The 19,905-nt window shown below is 36.0% G+C and overlaps 2 protein-coding genes across 5 annotated transcripts in view; one reads left to right on the plus strand and one right to left on the minus strand.

The window, feature by feature from the left end:
- LOC129725720 (uncharacterized) overlaps positions 1-19,905 on the plus strand; it is a 500,714-nt gene that overhangs the window by 159,382 nt on the left and 321,427 nt on the right. The window lies entirely within an intron of this gene.
- Positions 1,465-17,329, minus strand: LOC129725721 (uncharacterized). Of its 2 annotated transcripts, none has more exons than XM_055681838.1 (6): positions 17,113-17,329; positions 16,702-16,931; positions 16,314-16,636; positions 2,321-2,470; positions 1,981-2,244; positions 1,465-1,867 (listed from the first exon to the last, which is right to left on the minus strand). In XM_055681838.1, exons 2-6 carry the CDS (start codon positions 16,804-16,806, stop codon positions 1,765-1,767), a joined length of 945 nt encoding a protein of 314 aa, XP_055537813.1. In that variant the 5' UTR covers positions 16,807-16,931; positions 17,113-17,329; the 3' UTR covers positions 1,465-1,764. The 2 variants fall into 2 exon arrangements, with proteins under 2 accessions (XP_055537813.1, XP_055537812.1); XM_055681837.1 differs by having other exon boundaries at positions 16,702-16,902; positions 16,968-17,329.

Here is a 19,905-nt window from a genome sequence, read left to right on the forward strand (position 1 = left end):
GAGCGAATGTTACAACAAGATCTACACTGAGTGACTTCAGAAGTTCTTGCATTTTTTTTCATTTGTAGCACAGTGTTATTTCTGTCAATGTGGTGGAATTCTTCCGTCGATGTATAGTTTCATTCAAACCTCTACACCCATTTCGTTCATTCGAAAACTTGAACCTCGCATAGTCCGCATAGTATACGTTTGTCTTCTTACGCGCTGCTTTCTTCTTAGTTTAAAATTTTAACATCGTCAAAGGAAACGCTTTAGCATTGAACTAAGATTTGATAAACAAAGATATGTTTTTTACTCATGCGCAAAGTTTAGAGGCAAAAAGATCATAAACATAATTTTTATTATCGTTGGGAAAAACCTGAATGATACTGACATTGCATATCACAACGCCATCCGTCGAGCGAACTTTTCTAGTTCTTCGACGGATCAAGAGTTATTTACTACTAAAACCGATCATTGAGAATCATGATGTGATAAATGTGGATAAAGATTTCCTCTATGAAATGATGCAGATATCATTATTCTGCGAGAAAATTATCGGAAAACTCGCGGTCATAATAGACCGTAGAATTTCTTTGCCATATAGATAAATGTAGAGAGATAAAAGTTTTCGAAACTGTTATCACGATACTGTTGTTTCAGTGTTGCAAATGTTGATTGAACAGGTAGCCCACTTGGTCACGCGTCGCCTCTGAATTACACCCATTTTACTTTACCGTTTCCTGATACAACGCTGGCATTAGAATCAGAACTGCTTGTTTTATCGTTTCCGTCAAGCACTACTGCACCTTCCATGGGTTTCTGCATCCGAGATACGAAATAAGGCAAAAACCCAACTCGTCGATAGTAGCAAATTTGATTACTTTCCCAAAATCAACTTGTTTATCGATTGACATCGATAGGGCTTGCGCCGGTGTTGTGGTTTTCACGATGAAATGGAATTCTGCCGTTGCAATCCAGCTACTTTACAGGTGAGCTGGAAACTTCAGGGAAAAATTCAATTTAGATCTAATTTGAAATTCCTCATACCAGTTGATTTTTTCAATTATCTATCAGCAATCTGCTTAAGGGTAATCTTGAAACAAAATAAATGTAAATTCCTTTCAGCAATATACGAAATTGATGGGTAAACCAAAATTTAGATAATGCTCGAATTGAATTGATTAAATAATGGTATAATATTTAGCATTAGTACCAACGGGAGTTTTTGCTATAGACCACTTTGTCTAGTTAGTAGCTTAAGAGAAAAATATTTTGAAGAATATATACCATAAATATTCCCTAGATCATTCCGCTGGACCGAAACGGCACGTGACACCATTTCTATAAATTATAATCATAGAACGAGCAGCAAGCGAGTTGCGCTTTCGCTGGAGGCCAAATGGAACCGTTGTTATAACGTTGTTATACAGGATGCCAGTCTGCCAACGCACGTCCATATAAAGTACACAACTTTCCGTTTGTTACTCTCTATTTACGACGTATGCAAATTTAGATTTAATTTAATACAATTTACATGTCTTCCTTGAGAAGGAAACCGAGCTCTGGAGGAAGCCAAGATGAGTAGAAGACATTCCGGACGAAGTATACGTACAAAATGGAATAAATATACCGACACTGATAAACATGTTAGCTCCGAGCGATGGAACGCACAAAAACTGACGGCAAGTTCGCTGTTTTTGATATTTCGAGAAATGTAGGTCGAGGTCGTCAACACAGGCTCTGCCTTTTCTCCCATTGTTGTGTGTTTCTTGAACCTAGTAGCTAGTACACCCGAAGGCGATTCCAATCATCAAATCCGGCTGAATGGCCTGCGTTGCGAACTACGAACGAGGTCCCGTCGAAGTGCATTCGGCGTTCTTCACGGCTGAAAAGATTTAGAAAATTAATTTCTACCGCGGATTCACCAATAACAACGAGTCGTAAAATCGTGTGCATTTACCAAGGTTCACGTTTCACGGTTCAGAAACTTTCGCTTACCGTACGAACAGGTGCGATGTTTGTCCCATCGAAGCGGTACAGTGGATGTACGGAGTGGTTATCGTGGCGGATCCATTGGTGGGACTGGTACGAATGTTGCACCGGTTGTTCATGCGAGCCACCTTCACCAGTCCGTCCACCGTTTGCTGAATGCGAAATCCGTTTACGTGGAAAATCTCCGTTCCATCATCGTTGAGCCAAAAGTTGGCGCTCTGGGCAATCTGATTCGCTTCCTGGTAGTACTGGGCTCCGAAACGTGTTCCACTGGAAGTGGAAAATGGAAAGCAGATTGGTTCGACGGAAAGGCGCACCATAATACGGAAAGTATTGTATTACTTACTTGTAGAAAACTGGATTGATGTAATCAGCGTTCAAATCTATGTTGATCATATCGGATGTGGTGCGCGTTCCAGCGGCGTCGACCAAATAAATAAGGGCACAACCTTCGCTTGTAAGGCTAATGCCCTTTTGCCACATTTTCGCGTAACGGCTGAATAGGACGGGAGATTAGTGTGAGTTAATTACTGTTCCGGTTCAATGTTCATGGGTTGTACTTGAAATTAAGTAAACAGTTCTTCATCATGATGCCACTACTGATGTTAACAGGCTATGTTTAAAATGGTTTTGAAAACTTTCTTGTGCAATCATGTTATTCAAACGGCGTTAAAGGATTTTCATATTTAAAAAATTATTTTGCCTTTGATATATGGTTTTTTATACACACCACCTCAGAATCAACTACACCAATATCATTTGTTTATTTTTTTGCGGAGTAAATCCAATTCCCTTCAAGGAGTTCGACTCTTGATACTTGATTTGATATTCAGGTTCATTAAGGCAGACAGTGTGTGCAGCATGGGAAGCGAAAAATAAGTGAATTGGAAATATGTTACAGATTTGGATAAATATACCGCATCCAGACGGGACTTTCTTGCTATATAAGTAATATTTCTCAACCGATTAATACACATCAGCTGCATTGAAACTAATTACGGATCGAAAGTATACATCAGAACACAGAAAAAGATAGTAAAACTTTGGTGAACATTCAGACAATGCGTTGACTGACCCATAATTGTAGAGCGACTGTACTTCGAATCATCTCCCGCGGATAATTTCGTATGTTATGTCTGGACAACTTAACTTTTAATCAACTTTGTTAATTGATGAAAAAAGATTGAAACTTAATATTAAAGATTAATAATAATTAATATTAAAGATAAGATTAATAATAATCATTTTGAAACTTGTTTTGCCCCAATTGTTCTTGTTGTTCAGAAGTAATGCAAAGTTCAATGAAATTTTTGAACCTACATTATTCAATTTGATTTTAAGGATTATTTAAAGAAATAATTTGAAAATTCTGTGAGATGAAACGTCAATTCGCGACATACATGTGTAACATTTTCATCTCTCATGTAACCTAGTATATTTCACAGTAGCTGCTTGAGTGATTAATGTTATCAAACTTATAGCGCTTATTTAATTTCATCAAACTAAAGCAAGCATTAGGAGCTATACAGGATGAAGCATAATTCTATAAATTAGTTTCACTATAGAACCATTTACAGGAAACCAATGGCTAATAGTTATTTCAGCACCCCTTATTCGAAAATCACTATCAATCCAGCGAATTGATAGAATTTTGAACAGAGACTTCAGTCAAGCAAGCACAGAGTAATTGATGTTTGAACGAACAGAGATTCACACCGCTATTCGCACGGTAAAAAGTTTTTGTCAGAGCATGCTGTATGAGGAATAGAATAGAATGAAATAGGTGAATATATTGTACTCGGAATGCTCTTATTATTCGCCTTCACACAGTTCTGTCTTCTTTTTCCGAACTCTGCCTTCAGCTGTCATAATTAAAGCAAGGGCTTTCGGATAGCTTTTATTTGACTCACAAAGTGCTCAAATATAAGAAAAAGTTTATCAAATGGAAGCGACACAGCATCACTTTAATTTGAAAATTGTCAATTGAAATTGACTTTGTCAAGCTCTGGTGTCTATTAATGATAAAAAATATTTCTAGCATCTAAACAGGTTGTTTGATCGGTATAAAATCTCTGGCAAAGTTTTAGACGAGTCGAGGTGGTAGATGAGTTTGAGTATTTGGGACAGCGTTGCCAGTATGTCAGATAAATCTGGATTTTACCAGATTTCTGTTTGCGAGCCAGACAAACAGATAAACCTCATAATCTGCCAGATATTTGAAAATAAGACAGATATTTGCCAGATTTCATCCGAGTCGTCTCGCAAAAAGGTCATTTCTGCGAGATGGGCCGTGGTTGGCCTTTACCTACCTACACCCGGCGAGAGCAAAAAATCACAAGAAGGTTGTATGCAAAGCCACGACCGCAAGGTTGAAGAAGAATACTTTACAAGAAAGATAACCCGGCTGCTTGCGTGTCAGTTGGCAGTATTGTAATTTCTTTCTGTCTGATATTTTGAATAAAGTTCATTGAATATTCTTAAATTTTGTGCAAATGAGACGTTGAAGTGCTGCCGAATTGTAATATGCACATTTAATACGACATCATTAAACGGGAACGGAACAAAGGCTACGGTTATGCAGAACGCGAATGCCGGCGCGATGCGATTTGCCTTACCGTGGTGAAATGTACAGCTCTTTTTAAGGCGAAGTAGAGCTATACATTTCAACAGATTTCGTCTTGCCGAATCGCATCGCGCCATTATTTGCGTTCTGCATGACCATAGCCAAACCCTAAGCGACGCAAACACGTAATAATAATCAGAGTATGCATGTAGATGAAGATAATTAACTTTGGATTATAGCGCAAAACGAGAAAGTATTAACTCTTCAAATAATCATTTGTGTTCTTCAAATTTCAGTTGTTCCATTTAATATCCGATGAAATGTTTGTTTATTATCTGATGAAGCTCTTATATAGGCCAAATGATGCATTCCCAATTTACTAGGTCCATAACTCTACCGACCGTGCTTGGGAAAGCGCGGTATAACGACCAATCAGAGGTCGAATTTTGTGTTTTGACATGGCTTAAGAGTTTTCAATAGTACAATAGTTCGAATGATAAAATTGCAATTTCATGCATTTGGTAGGAATCTTAGAAGATTTTCTAATCGATTGCTGCAAAAACGAAGGCAATCCATCGAAAACTAACCGATTTATTAGCATTTGAATTTTTTCTCACTTTTTTCAGTTTTAGATTTTCATTTTACATCCCTATGTAGCCGAACTTCCTGAGAGAAGTATTCTAATTCAAAATGAAATCTTCATTATTTCATTTGTTGTCCTTATAAGGACAATTGTTCAATTTATCATTGGATGTAGTGTTTATATTACCTCACTGTGTTACCTTGATAGTGAGGACTAAGGCGCACGGTCAACACAGTGAGAAAGGAGTTTTCACATTGAAAACTAGACACGGCTTGTTGGCAAATGCATCTACCGCTAATACCACCGCTATCATACGAAAGCGCGTCGTTTCATGTGGGGAATATCAACAACGAAAAATGACGCGCGTCTAAGCATAACCCGAACTGTTTCGCCGTGCTGCTCCCATTTACCTTTACATCGGCCTCAGGGAAGTACCGGCTGCATCTGCATCTACCGCTGAGGCTGTCACTATACTGCTATTGGTACCAAAAGCTGTTAACTCTTCAAATAAGTGTTTTATTTGTTCTCAAAAGAACAATTGTTCAATTCATAATCAGATTTACGCAATCGCATCTCTGTAAAACTACCGACAATAATATTCTTCTGAACAAAATGATACAACTTTCCCATTAGGCCTCTGCCCTAATAGACTCGAAAAGCGACGCGAACCGATTCGCTCGGCTGTAGGTTAATGTTCAGCCATCAGTAGAGCTGTACATTAACCTACGGCCGAGCGTATCGGTTCGCGCCGCTTTTCGCGTCTACAATGGCAGATAGCGAACCTATACATTAGAGAAATGACAAGACACTCACCGTTAAGGCAACTGTCAACATCAAAACGGATAACGGCAATGCAAATTTATACAGCTCGCCCGTTTTGATGTTGACAGTTGCCTTAACGGTGAGTGTCTTGTCATTTCTCTAATGTATAGGTTCTCTAATGGCAGAGGCCTTAGAGAAAGTTGCTGGCTGATGTATTCACTTCATGCAAGCCTGCTGCTGATGCTTCCCGCTACCACGCTGAAACAGAATTTTAGTGAAGGGAGTGTCGTTGCATCAGCTGACCCTGCTACTATCGATGCTGATATACCCGCTGCAACAGCTACGCTATGCATAGCCATGCCACAGTTGTGGCCGCTATACGCTGGCCCAATTGCTGAGCAACTGCAACGCTATTCGCAGCCATGCCACAATTGTGGCCGCTATCCGCTATCGATGGTACCCACCGCTCGCTCCCGCTGCTGCTAAGGGAGGACTGCTGTCGTCGCTGTTCAGAACTATTATGAGCGGCTTCGACTAAAACAGGCTCTCATATAGGGATGAAAATAGGAATGAATTATTTTACGTACGTGGTGGAATGATATAACTTGAAAAATATGTGTGACTTCATTCCGGCTCAGAGCGATCATTTGATAAGCTCCACCTCTTTTTTCAGTTTCTAAAGTTTTTCCGCAGTTTCGTAGCACGGATGCACAAAAATGATTTCTTGTGAACATTCTGTCGAGCCGGACCGATAGCACTCTCATTGAAGCAACAAAATAACATGTTTTGTGTCGTGTTGTGCAGCTTGGTTGAAGAAAATGTTCCCGTCCCCGTGTCGCATGTAAACAGATTATTGCGTTCAGTAGATAGTGTATCCAGCGAATAAACACCGAATAAGTTACAAATTTCTCCGTATAGAGGGCGCCATACCTAACTTTTAAACGTGACTTGTTAAACGAATAGTTTCTTCTGCAAAGTTGTGTGGAATTTTATTACAAAACTGTTTGCTGAATACCTCAAAACTCTAGAAATTGAGATTTCAGAGCTACAAGACGATTTCTATAAAGGCTTTTCAAAAGCAGTTTTTCATCCATATGTTCAACTCTGAAGCCTGAAACATGACTGTTCCTAGAGGTTCAAGTTACTCGGTAAACAGTTTTGTAATAAAATTCTGCACAACTTTGCAGAAGAAAGTCACGTTCAAAAGTTAGGTGTGGCGCCCTCTATATGGTGAAAATTGTAGCGGTTTGCATTGAAGCATATAAAGGACAACAGTAAACGAAACAACTTTCTAGGAGATACTGATAACATTGGACTTCAAAATTTCCTATTTTCGTCCGTTTCTAGATTTAGCCCCATTGTGGTGTCTGTTCGTTGGGCATAGAAACGGAAACGTAGTGTACGTGCCGGCCTTTGTGCTATAAAGAGCGCACAAATGCATGTAAAAATCGGAAACTTCAGTTGGCCATATATTCAAAACTACAAATAACCCACTGTAGTTTTGTGTTTTTCTGTTAGTCAGAAAGGTACTCTATCGAATGGCTTCATAGAAGCTTGGATTCGTTTGCGCCTTTTCGAGCTTTAACTCAAATAAAAAAAGCCTTTAAAAACACTTTTTTCCAGTTTTTATTCATGAATACTGTATAAAATAACCAAAATATCACTAGAAATTGTTCATCTTGATTTATCACGTCACTCTCAATTTTATACAGTCATGTTTTAGGCCTTAGAGTTGAACATGTTTTGAGGTATTCAGCAAACAGTTTTGTAATAAAATTCTACACAACTTTGCAGAAGAAACTATTCGTCTAGCAAGTCACGCTTAAAAGTTAGGTATGGCGCTCTCTATACGGCGAAATTTGTTACTTGTTCCATTGCACAGTGGGGCGACTCCATACAAAGGCTGGCCAAGCAAAAAAAGTGTCGATAAATGCGACAAAAACTTGGTATTTACATAATTTTGGGGCGCTGAACACGAATTTGGCATCAATTTTTTGTTTGGGGCCGTCCATGAAGCACGAAACCCAATTTTTAATATTTACGGCACTTTTATCCTTTTTTATAGAGTTATATGATCTTTGACCACAAGTAGTGCCACCGGGCGTCCTCCCCACTGAAAGAAAAATACGTTATTTATGGACGACCCCTCGAACTATACAAATTTTGCCTAAAAATATATATTTTTTTAAATAAACTAAAACAACATAAGTGATACAAACTAATTACAAATTGAAAAAGTCATAATCATCATCATCATCATCTTCCGCTGTGATCGCTTGAATCTTGTGTTGAATTGTTTCCAGAAAATTTGAAATTCATTATACTTATCAGAAGGAAAAAATTCTTTCGCTGCAATTTGCATTTCTTCTAGTGTTTTTCGATGTTTTATTGTTTCATATATATGTTGTCTTTCTAATCCGGTTTCTATGGTTGAAAGAGGACATTCAAATACACGTATAACACCATGAATTGACAACTTACTAGACATTGAATTAGGTGGTGCCGCTGAAGTTGAAGGCTCCATAATACAATTCAACGAATTTATGAATTTGAAAACCAAGACACTGGAATGACACAACGTTCTAAATGAATACGAAAAGATGCGGAGGACGACGACTGTTCTTTGTTTTTTCTCATACAGCAAAATGTGTGCTTTACTTTTGTATGCAAACGAGTGCGAAGCAAAAGCAAACGGGCTATTGTTAGCCGGAGTTTGATGGTATGAATTTGCTGCTAGTATTTGACACTTCAATCAGTTTAGCGAAATTCATGATCATAAATTAAAAAGGGCTGAATTTTATATTCAATTCAATTTCATAAAGATTTGGTTACTGTTTTCTTGTTTAACACTTATTTTATAACTTTTCATTGATAAATTTTGTGATTTTTGCCCAAATTTATATTTCATCCTTACGGATTAAGTACGATATCATAAATTTTCATTAATGGGGTGTCATGGTTATGATTAAAATTAATCCTGGATGAAATTTCAACTTTAAAAATAAAAACTAAAAAAATCTGCTATCGCTTTTTTCACTAAAGTGACAACTTGCGCAGTTTTGCGCAGCAGTGGACAGTATGCATTTGAAAGCTTACGTTTTTACCTAAATTTTGAATGTAGTCACAACCGTGGCAAACTGCGGCAACTAAACTTTTAAGCTACTTTCTACAAAAAATCACGTTTTTTTTTAATTTTTTTTAGTGTCAGGCCTTCTATAACCAAATTTTACAATATCTAATGAAAAAGGTTTGTTTTGCACAATATTTACAACAACTTTTCCTTTGACGTCAAAAAAATCCAAGCTATCATTGAAGCTACAGAGCGTTTCAAAGTAATGTACTTTTCTTCAAAAAAAGACAGAAAACGTCAGTTCGTCAAGCTTTGAAAAGTCATAAAAAATTCAGAATTCATGATATTGCGTCCAAATTTTGGATTTAGACACTTGAATGTTATAGCAATAAAGGAAAAATATTATGAAATAGCTAATAAAAAAAAATAATTTTGGCTGATGGCCAGCGATTCCCCACTGTGCATTGAGAGCATATGAAGGACAGCAGTAAACGAAGCATCTTTCTAGAACATATGGATAAGATAGGACTTGAAAAAATAGTTTTGCCGTCCGTTTCTCGATTCGAACACACTGTGCGCCGTTTGAATAGCAATGAGCATGCATAAACAAAACGAAAAATACTGGCATAAAGAGAAGAGCTTAGATATACAGACTTTCATTTCTCTCTGAATGTGTTTGTTGCTAAGTAAGAGAAAAAAGTTAGTTGTCACCCGTTATTTGTTATCTTCAATTTTCTTCATAAATTCTTTATACAAATTAGTTGTGATTCAAAACAAAAATACCAACTAAATAAACACTAAATTAAAATTTACACAGGAAAGTGTTGAACTTATTGAGATTTTTGTTTTGTAAATACACTTGAAATATTAAATACCAGAACTGTTAGTAAAAAGCCCAGAATGAGGGAATGAAAAATAAATATTGTATTGAAGATTAAGTTTTCGAAAAAATATTCAATTTCAACATTTTTCGAAATTTTTTTTTCCAGATGTATCTAAACGATTCAGATACTAATTTAAAATCAAGAAGCATATATGTATTTTCAAATCAAAAAAGTCCTTTTGACGCGGTTCCATATAAATTTGAAACGCATCTTCCGCGTAAAATAGACCTTAGTATATTTACTTTCACCAAGTCACGATTCGACAACCAAGTGAACAAAATTTTTTGGCTAACGGTTTCCCAATTTTTTCTGTCTCGATCAGAATTTCACTTACAACTGCAAAATTTTGCGGATGTACACTGCCGCGCATAGCATGTCAGTCCCATTTGCTTCTTCAGCAAGCCGAGAAAAACGCGTTTTTATATATGACATGGGACAATATTTTGGGATGTTTTCCCGAAGTTTTTCAGAACAAAGTTGTTGAGTCCATCTATTGTTACGAGACTATGCATAGTTAGCTACCATTTCCGCGTATTAACTCAATTTTAGAGAAAATGCAAATGGGACTGACTTGCTATGCGCGGCAGTACAATACTCTGAAAAACGACTGGGAAAAATTTGGTTAATTTCGGTCAAGTATTAAAAAGGTTTCGAAAGTTTGAAAATGTCGCAATGATTATCGGTAAAAATAAACCTCTAGTGTCCAATGCCGCCTTTTGGCGGGCTTCAGTCAGACCTCTAAAAAGGTTTAATAAAAATTTATAATGATTCATAGTGATTTTTTCGAAGCCCGTCTAGAAATTAACTTGGGTACTAGAGGGTTAAAAGAGCCGAAAAAAGCAAAATAAGTTGAACGAAATGAAACAAATCAAAACATTTTATAATACAAAAAAAAATCGGAGCAAATAAATGTATATTAGAGTTACAGAAAAATTTTACCATCAGTAGTTTTTTAAAAATGAAAAAAAATAAAAATTTATTGAGATCCTAAAAAGTAAAAATAGAATAAATAACAAAATTCAAAAATTTGAAAAAAATATGAAAGAAAAATATGCAGTACTGAACCAATCATCAAATTAATAATCCCAACTATTTATAAAGATTTACAGAAAGAGATTAAGCATAGATTTACTCTTCTGAGAAATCAAAATTTTGAGACTAAAGTTGAAAAATTGAAACCATATTCAAAACCATTTTGGAAGCTGTCGAAGATTCTTAAGAAACCTTCAAAGCCTATTCCAGTTTTAAAAGATGGTGAACGTTTTCTTGTATCAAATGAACAAAAGGCTCAAAGACTTGCTCAGCAGTTTGAGAGTGTTCATAACTCAAATTTGAATTTTGTGAGTCCAATTGAAAATGAAGTCACACGTCAATTTGATTTAATTTCTTCCCAGATTTTTTTACCTGCAGAAATAATTGAAACTAACTTGAATGAGATTAGATCAATTATTAAAAATTTCAAAAATATGAAAGCACCTGGTGACGATGGAATCTTTAATATACTAATCAAACATCTCCCTGAGAGCACAATGGATTTTTTAGTGAAAATTTTCAATCGCTGCTTCAAAATTGCATATTTTTCCCAAATTATGGAAAAATGAAAAAATTACTCCCATTTTAAAACCGGATAAGAACCCAGCTGAAGTTTCAAGTTATCGACCAATCAGTTTGCTTTCTTCAATAAGTAAACTGTTTGAGAGAGTTATTCTTAACAGAATGATGTCACACATCAACGAAAATTCAATTTTTGCAAATGAACAGTTTGGATTTCGCCATGGGCATTCCACAACTCATCAATTGCTCAGAGTTACTAATATGATACGAGCCAACAAATCTGAAGGTTATTCCACTGGAGCTGCTCTTTTAGACATAGAAAAAGCATTCGACAGTGTTTGGCATAAAGGTTTGATTGCGAAATTGCAAACTTTTAATTTTCCAATTTTCCTAATCAAAATTTTAAAAAATTATCTTACTGATCGAACTCTGCAGGTTGTCTATCAGAATTCAAAATCTGATAGATTTCATGTCAGAGCAGGTGTACCTCAAGGTTCAGTCTTGGGTCCAGTCCTGTACAACATATTCACTTCAGATCTGCCTGATTTGCCTCCAGGATGCACAAAGTCATTGTTCTGCGATGACACAAGCATTTCCGTAAAAGGAAAAAGTCTTCGTGTCATATGCAGTCGATTGCAGAAAAGTTTAGATATTTTTTCTTCCTACTTGCAAAAGTGGAAAATCTCTCCCAATGCTTCTAAAACTCAAATGATAATTTTTCCGCATAAGCCTAGGGCTTCTTTCCTCAAGCCAAACAATAATCACGTTGTCAAGATGAATGGGGTTATTTTAAGTTGGTCCGACAAGGTTAAGTACTTGGGACTAATTTATGATAAAAAACTTATTTTCAAAGAGCACATTGAGAGTATACAAGCCAAGTGCATCAAATATACGAGATGTTTATATCCTCTCATTAACAGGAATTCCAAACTTTGTTTAAAGAACAAACTTTTGATTTACAAACAAATTTTTAGACCAGCAATGCTTTATGCTGTACCGATCTGGTCAAGTTGCTGTTCAACAAGGAAGAAAACGCTCCAAAGGATTCAGAATAAAATTCTGAAAATGATTTTGAAGCGTCCTCCTTGGTTTGGTTCACTCGAATTACATAGACTTACTGGTGTTGAACCATTAGAAGCTATGTCAAATAAAATTATTAACAATTTTCGACAAAAATCGTTGCAATCCTCAATTGCTACGATAAGCTCTCTTTATAGCCAATAAGTTAGCAATTAAGTTAGTTGTAAGTTTACTTCCCCTTTCCTGACAAGTAGGTTTAAATCCCTACGAATTATAAGTCCTAATTGCGAAAGCAAACAAATCCTAACAATTAAAATTACAAATTTCTAACAGTGTTGAGAAGTCACCATTTGTGATTGGACACACATACTCATTATTTACTAATATTTATCATAAATACTTAAGCTACTAACAAATCCCCCCTTTAAAAAAAAAAAAAAAAAAAAAAAAAAATTAATAATCCCATATATTTGAAAAAGGTTAGAAAAATACTAAAATAAAACTATGAAAATATTAGGAAATCATTAGATAGTAATCAGCGTTAACAGAATCATTATGCAAAAGAGAAAGTCAAAAAAAAAAAAACCTAAATTAGTCCACCTATCGGTCAGACTCAGCCTTTCTCATTCAAACTTATTATATAAAAATAAAAATAGATTTACATAAATGCTTAAATCCAAAAAGGTATATTCACTTTTTGGGTTCTAAAATATTGATGTTGTAATTAAAGTATAAAATATGAAATTTGACGTAATGTTAGTGCTTCAGAAATAGCGAAATATAAGAAATGACTCTTAATTTCGAACAATTTAATCACGAGCGATACCGGGAACGTTCAAATAGTACGATACCACATTTAAATCATGTTGAGGCCATTTATATTGATCAAAGCAGCTATAGTATTGAATAGTCTTTGAATTTCTTTTCCTTACAAAACTTTTGAACAGTATATCAATATTTTATGAAGTTTGTTATTTGTAAGTTTGAGAGATGACTCGTTTGTATGACACTAGTTATGTTCAAATAAGTCGTGTAATTCTTTAGATAATAGACTTTCGTTGTTTTACAAATTAAAACATAACGGTTGCTTAAGTTTGATTACAATCAAATGAAAAGGGAACGTATGGGGAGCCAAACTTTGAAACCAAGTGTTCAATCATAATTCATCAGTTAACCCTTAACTATCCCGTTCATTCGATATCAATATTGTTCAAATCTGTTGTGTAGTTTCTAAGATAATGAAGTTTAGTGATTTGTTAATGATTGATATGTTTTTTTTCATAGCTGGATTTCACATTTTTAAACATAACAGGAAAAGTAATAATCCGTTCGCAAAAAAAGTCATTAGAGTCTTATGGGGCAACAAGACTTTCCATATGACACTGATTTTATGAAAATCGGTCCAGCCATCTCTGAGAAACATGAGTGAGATTAAACAGTCTCTAGAACACGTTTCTTTCTGTAACTTCTGAACCATATATTCAATCTTCATAAAATTCAAAAGTTGAGGGTTTTTGTTCAAATCGGTTGTGTAGTTTCTGAGATATTGATGTTTCGTGATTTTTACATTCTGATACATAACCTCTAAACTAGAAATCAGATTACAATAAAATTCAATAGAGTCTTATAGGGCAACTAGACCTTTCATTTGCAATTGACTTCATTGAAATCGATTCAGCCATCTCTGAGAAAATCGAGTGAGATTGGGAGAGCGTTACACACACACACATACAGAAAATGCTCAGCTCGTCGAACTGAGTCGAGTGGAATACGACATTCGGCCCTTTTGAGCACTTTTATACCTTTAGTTTTTGCAGTGATTGCTATACCTTTCTAGGAGAAAGGCAAAAAGTGAAATGATAGAAATGACTTTTAATTTCAACCTTAATCCCGAGTAAGGCCGCAAACATTGAAATAGTACAATATTGAATTTGAATGATGTTGAGGCCACATATTTTGATCGTAGCTATAGTTTTAAACAATCTGCGGGTTTCGTTTCTTTCTATAACTTTCAAACCACATGTTTGAACATTATGAAATTCATTGTTTAAGGGTTTGAAAGCCCATTTATTTGAATTCGAGTATGTTCATAGCTTCTGAGATATAAGAGCGTTTTTCACATTCTGACGCAGCGCCAAAACTAAAAGTTTGATTACAATGAAGTTCAATAGCAACCTAAGCGGCAAATAGACCCTTCATTTGACACCAAGATAGAAAGAATCGGTCAGACCATCTCTGAGAAAAGTGAGTGCGAAAGAAAGGTGCACATACAAACGTACACACCCACACACAAACATATACACCTATACATGCATATATACAGAAAATGCTCGATTCGTCGAACTGAGTTGAGTAGTATATGACATTAGGCCATTTCAATCATTTTTCTACCTTTTAATTAGCCAGTGATCGTTAGGAGAAAGTCAATATGTTTACTTTCATTATGTGATTTCACATTTTTATGAACAACGGACACAGTTACAATCCGATTGCAATGAAAATCAATAGCAACCTATGGGGCAACTAGACCTTTCATTTGACACTTATTTTGTGAAAATCGGTTCAGCCATCACTGAGAAAAATGAGTGAGTTTAAACAACCTCAGGATAACTTTTCTTTACATAACTTTTGAAACATATGTTCAATCATAACGAAATTCGAAAGTTAAGGGTTCTGGAGACAGCCCAATCATTTGAAACCAGTTTTATTGAAATCGGTTGTGTGGTTTCTGAGATATTGATGTTTCGTGATTTTTACATTTTGATACATAACCTCTAAACTAAAAATCCAATGAAATTCAATAGCAACCTATGGCGCAACTAGACCTTTCATTTGCAAATAATTATATGGAAATCGGTTCAGCCATTTCTGAGAAAAGTGAGTGAGAAAAAAAAGTTGCACATACACACACACACACACACACACACACACACACACACACACACATACACACATACATACATACATACAAAAAATGCTCAGTTCGTCGAAAGGGGTCGAGTGGTATATGACATTCGGCCATTGGGACCACTTTTATACCTTCGGTTTTTCCAGTGATTGCTATACCTTTCTAGGAGAAAGGCAAAATGTAAAATAAAGATCTTCGATAACAATTTTTTAATCCATCGAAAAACTCGAAAACTTAAGAAAAAGATAGGCAGAAAAACTTGTTTGATGCCAAAGGTCTTAGAGATGCTATGTATTTTTCAATCGGTTAAACGAGTGCAATGAGGCACGACTTCTTGTGCTCAAATTTTGCATGACGACTTCTTTATAGAAGATGAATCTAGAGTCCTATGACTTGAAAAAATCAAAAAGTCGATTCCCATTGGCACTCTAATGTATGTTACATATTATAATTCGTTTCGTGAAGCAATAATAAATCATTAAATGTATCGAAAAGTCAACAGTATATAAAAAAGCAAATATTCAAACAAAATGAAAGCAAATAGAGTCACAAATTTCACAAGATGTAAGAACTTTGAAATATACGAAAAAATTGATGAAATATCGATAAATTTAGAAACGGTCGCAAGACGCAAAAATTTGAACGTGTCAAAAACTCAGAATCGTCAAAACAAACCAAAAATAAAACTGTTTAAAACGTTAAAAATGTTTGAAATGTTAAAAATGTTAAAAATGTTAAAAATGTTAGAAATGTTAAAAATGTTAAAAATGGTAAAAATGTTAAAAATGTTAAAAATGTTAGAAATGTTAAAAATGTTAAAAATGGTAAAAATTTGAAAAATGTTAAAATGTCAAAATTCAAAAATGTTAAATATATTCAGAATGTTAAAAATGTTGAAAATATTAAAATTTTAAAAATATTAAAAATCATAAAAATGTCAAATAACCTAAAATAATTTGTATAGTTTGTAAAGACAAAACTAAAAATTAACTTACATGTACGAGTTTTTGCGTCTGCCATCGTAGGCGGCTATGTCAACCCGGGACCCATTTTGGAACACGATTCCGTTCGGATGGTTTATAGCCGATGAAGAACCGGCACTGGAGAGAGCAATCGTTACCCGTTCCTGGTTGTTCATCAGTTTGATCGAACGATCGATGGTCATTTCGATAACCACGGCGTCCCGCATGCGTAGCTGGATAATCCCATTGGAGAGCACAATCGGACCGAACTGCGGAACCGGTTCGTAGGTGTTGTGAGGCAACGGTGGATACTGCCGTTGCTGTTGATAGTACTGGAACAGCTGGCTCGGGGTGGTCTGCAGGGAAACAAACACTAAAGTAATTCTAACTTTATATTATTCAAATGTAATGCAAAACTTACACTACGTACAATCGCGGTCTGGTCGAGAGGGTAACTGGAAATGCTACTCCAAATACGTTTATTGACCGGAAGCTGCGTGGGTCCAAGGTAACCAATTTCAGGCATGCTCTCACCGGTACGCAATGCTCCAGTCGAACTGGAAACTCGAGCAGGATAAACAAACGCCGGAGCGGCAACGTTCAACTTCGACTCCTGGCGAACCTGTTCGAGATGGCAGTTGGCAGCATAAGCTTGGATGCGCATAAAAGTAAATGGTAAAAGTTAACCTTAGTGTACGGACTGCGCTGGCTGGTTTGCTGAAACTGCTGCTGCTGACTCGACGAACCCAAATTCGTCGAACTGGACGATGCCATTTTCTTTTTGTTCAAATTACAAAGTATAAGCTGCTGGTAGAAAATACTTTACACTCACTTGGCACTGAATTTCACGCGTGGAAAAATTGACCTTTCTAACAAATTTGATACGCCACACTTGGCAAACTTAACTTTTTGCTTGCACAGGCACACTTTTTATTTGTTTCGAAATTTTCAACCGACAAAAAAAGGGGGAAACAGATTCACTGACTACTGTTCATCGCACGTATTAAACTTTGCGTGATGAGCTGGACGGAATCGGTCGCCGCATGCTGCGATTTGCGGATTCCAGCGAACGGGCGCGCGCCTTTGATGGCGTTCGCGGCGCGGTGCGTTTAGTAGATCGGATTTTCACACGCTGTCCGTGTTCGTTATTATTTTGTTATTCTACGCACGAATAAAGCTTTTCATGGGAGTTGATAATGATTCTTTCTGCAGATTTGAATGGGTTTGGTTCTACAGCGGACGGAAAATAAATCCCGATTGAAAAATAAATGAAAAGCAAACATAAGTACTTTTGCATCATTTTATTCCTATTCAAATGTTAATGAATATCAGGCAGAGCACTGTAAACATCATTAAAGTGAGCCAAGAAAGTAAAGCAAAGAAAATGAGTGAAAATTAATTCAATGGTTTATAATGATTATATTTTTTGAATCGTTCATTCTCGAATACTCAATGATGACATTCTGGAAATTCATTGGCGATAATAGACGACCAGCAAGTTACTGTGACATTAGTGTTTTCCGACGTCAGAATAGGTTGAAGAAACTCCACTCACTACATTTGGGAAAAGTACGAGCTTCCAACCGTCACACCTAGATGTCTGTTTTACAAAATGAGTAGTTATTTTATTCATCAGGCAGAAATTTAAACTCCTGCACGGCTATTAAGTTATTGTGGTAGTAGAAACGAGAATACCACAAAGATTATATCTGTTTTTCATCATTTTTAGTGTCTTTTCCATCATTTTTAGTATCTTTTTTCAAGCAGATTCTAAAAAGAAACAGCCGTTCTCGCTACCAACTTGGACTGTCGGATGCTTTAATTTGATTTCGTCTTGATGATGGTTTTTTTACGGACCGCAGATAACCTTTTCCACCGTAAAAGCGTAAAAATGGAAACGCAGCATTGCTTTGCTGATTTGATTGTGGAACTGAATAAAATTTTTCACCTTTCGGATATTTAGATTATACTTTATAAACCGTATATAAAGAATGGAATTCAATACGAGTTAGAAAGAAAGAATGCAAAGCAAGCAAGGGTTCACCGTAGACCGAATAAAGGATCAACTTTATGAGTTTGGTCCTTCTACCCGAGATACGACGACTACCCGATATACGACGGCTATTTTTATTTACATATAACCAAACCCCCAACCTCCACTTTCAACCTTCTTTCCCAATCTCGACCACTTATCGGGCCATTGAGTCCATTGATTGTGTGTGGCAATATTTTATTGGTTCCCTCTACGCCGGGCCGTGATTGAGAGGTGGCGGGAGGGGAAGAATATCCGTAGATAGTGGTTACCTATCGGTCGCTATCCTTCCACCCTGCTGTGAAGGATTGTTTGTGCGATCAAATCGATTAAGGAACGGTTCAGCGACTGCACCGGAACTAGTGAACCGCGCAGAGTTATGTGAACGTCGTCGTGTGTATGAGTAAAGTCTGCTTTTTTTAATGGCAACAAGTATTTTTTTTATGTTCACTCATTCAGATTACAGGCGATACTAGATGAATTCAGTTCAAATTGTGGCACGAAGGCACAAAAAAGATTTGACATTTACCGGAATCGGATGTCGGAAATTTATTGATAATTGAATCACATCACAATCTTTAGAATTTCATGCATATAAATGCTCTCAATACTGGCTGGCTGATAAGAAAAATCGATATCTTTTGCGCTATAAACAATGATTGTCGAATTTGGCAGACTTAGTCAAAATACATTAAATTCTGACAGTTGAGGCTCTGTTCTGTTATTACTAAGCTTTATTTTTTTTTTTTTTTTATTCTAATGAAATGTAATAAGATAAAGGCCCAATCGCAGAGAGCATAACGAGGCCGAAATAATTATTGGAGTAGGGAAAAGCCTGCTTGAGTAAAATTAATAAATATTTCTCCTCAAACAGGCATAAAAAACCTCTCATCTTTTCATATACAATAATACAATAATAAATAAGTTACAAATCATAAAACACAATCTTGATAAGTATGGTTCCTGCAGCTTCAAGAGCCAAATATATTTTCGGGAACGTCTTATTCCTGGTTAAGCGCGTAAATAGAATCTGAAATGAAAACAAAAGTGTACTAAATAGGAACATCAATTGATTTAAGGAAGGAATATAGCAGACGCATATATGGGAAATCTAAAATTGCTAAGACATCACGAACAGGGACATTTGGTTGTTTATTCCGAGCTTTAAGAGAATTTTCTAAATTGGATCTAGCTTCACGATATAACGGACATGACCAAACAACATGTTCAATATCGTGGTAACCCTCGCCACAGGTGCAAAGGTGATCCTCTGTGAGTCCTATACGACGAAGGTGAGCATTAAACCAGTAATGATTGGACATAAGCTGAGACATCATACAAATGAAATCACGACTTACGTCCAATTTGTGGAACCAAGGTTTTAAAGAAACTTTAGGAATAATTGAATGACACCATCTTCCTAGATCTCCATTGTCCCAAGAGTTTTGCCAGTTCATGTCGACGTATAGAACTAAAAAATTCATTGAATTCAATAGGTCTTTCATAAATGTCACCATGTACCGTACCGATCATAGCTAATGAATCTGCCGTCTCATTGCCCTCAATTAAAAAATGAGAAGGGATCCATACTAA

The sequence above is a fragment of the Wyeomyia smithii genome, chromosome 2 (genome assembly GCF_029784165.1).
Source record: "Wyeomyia smithii strain HCP4-BCI-WySm-NY-G18 chromosome 2, ASM2978416v1, whole genome shotgun sequence".
NCBI lineage: Eukaryota > Metazoa > Arthropoda > Insecta > Diptera > Culicidae > Wyeomyia > Wyeomyia smithii.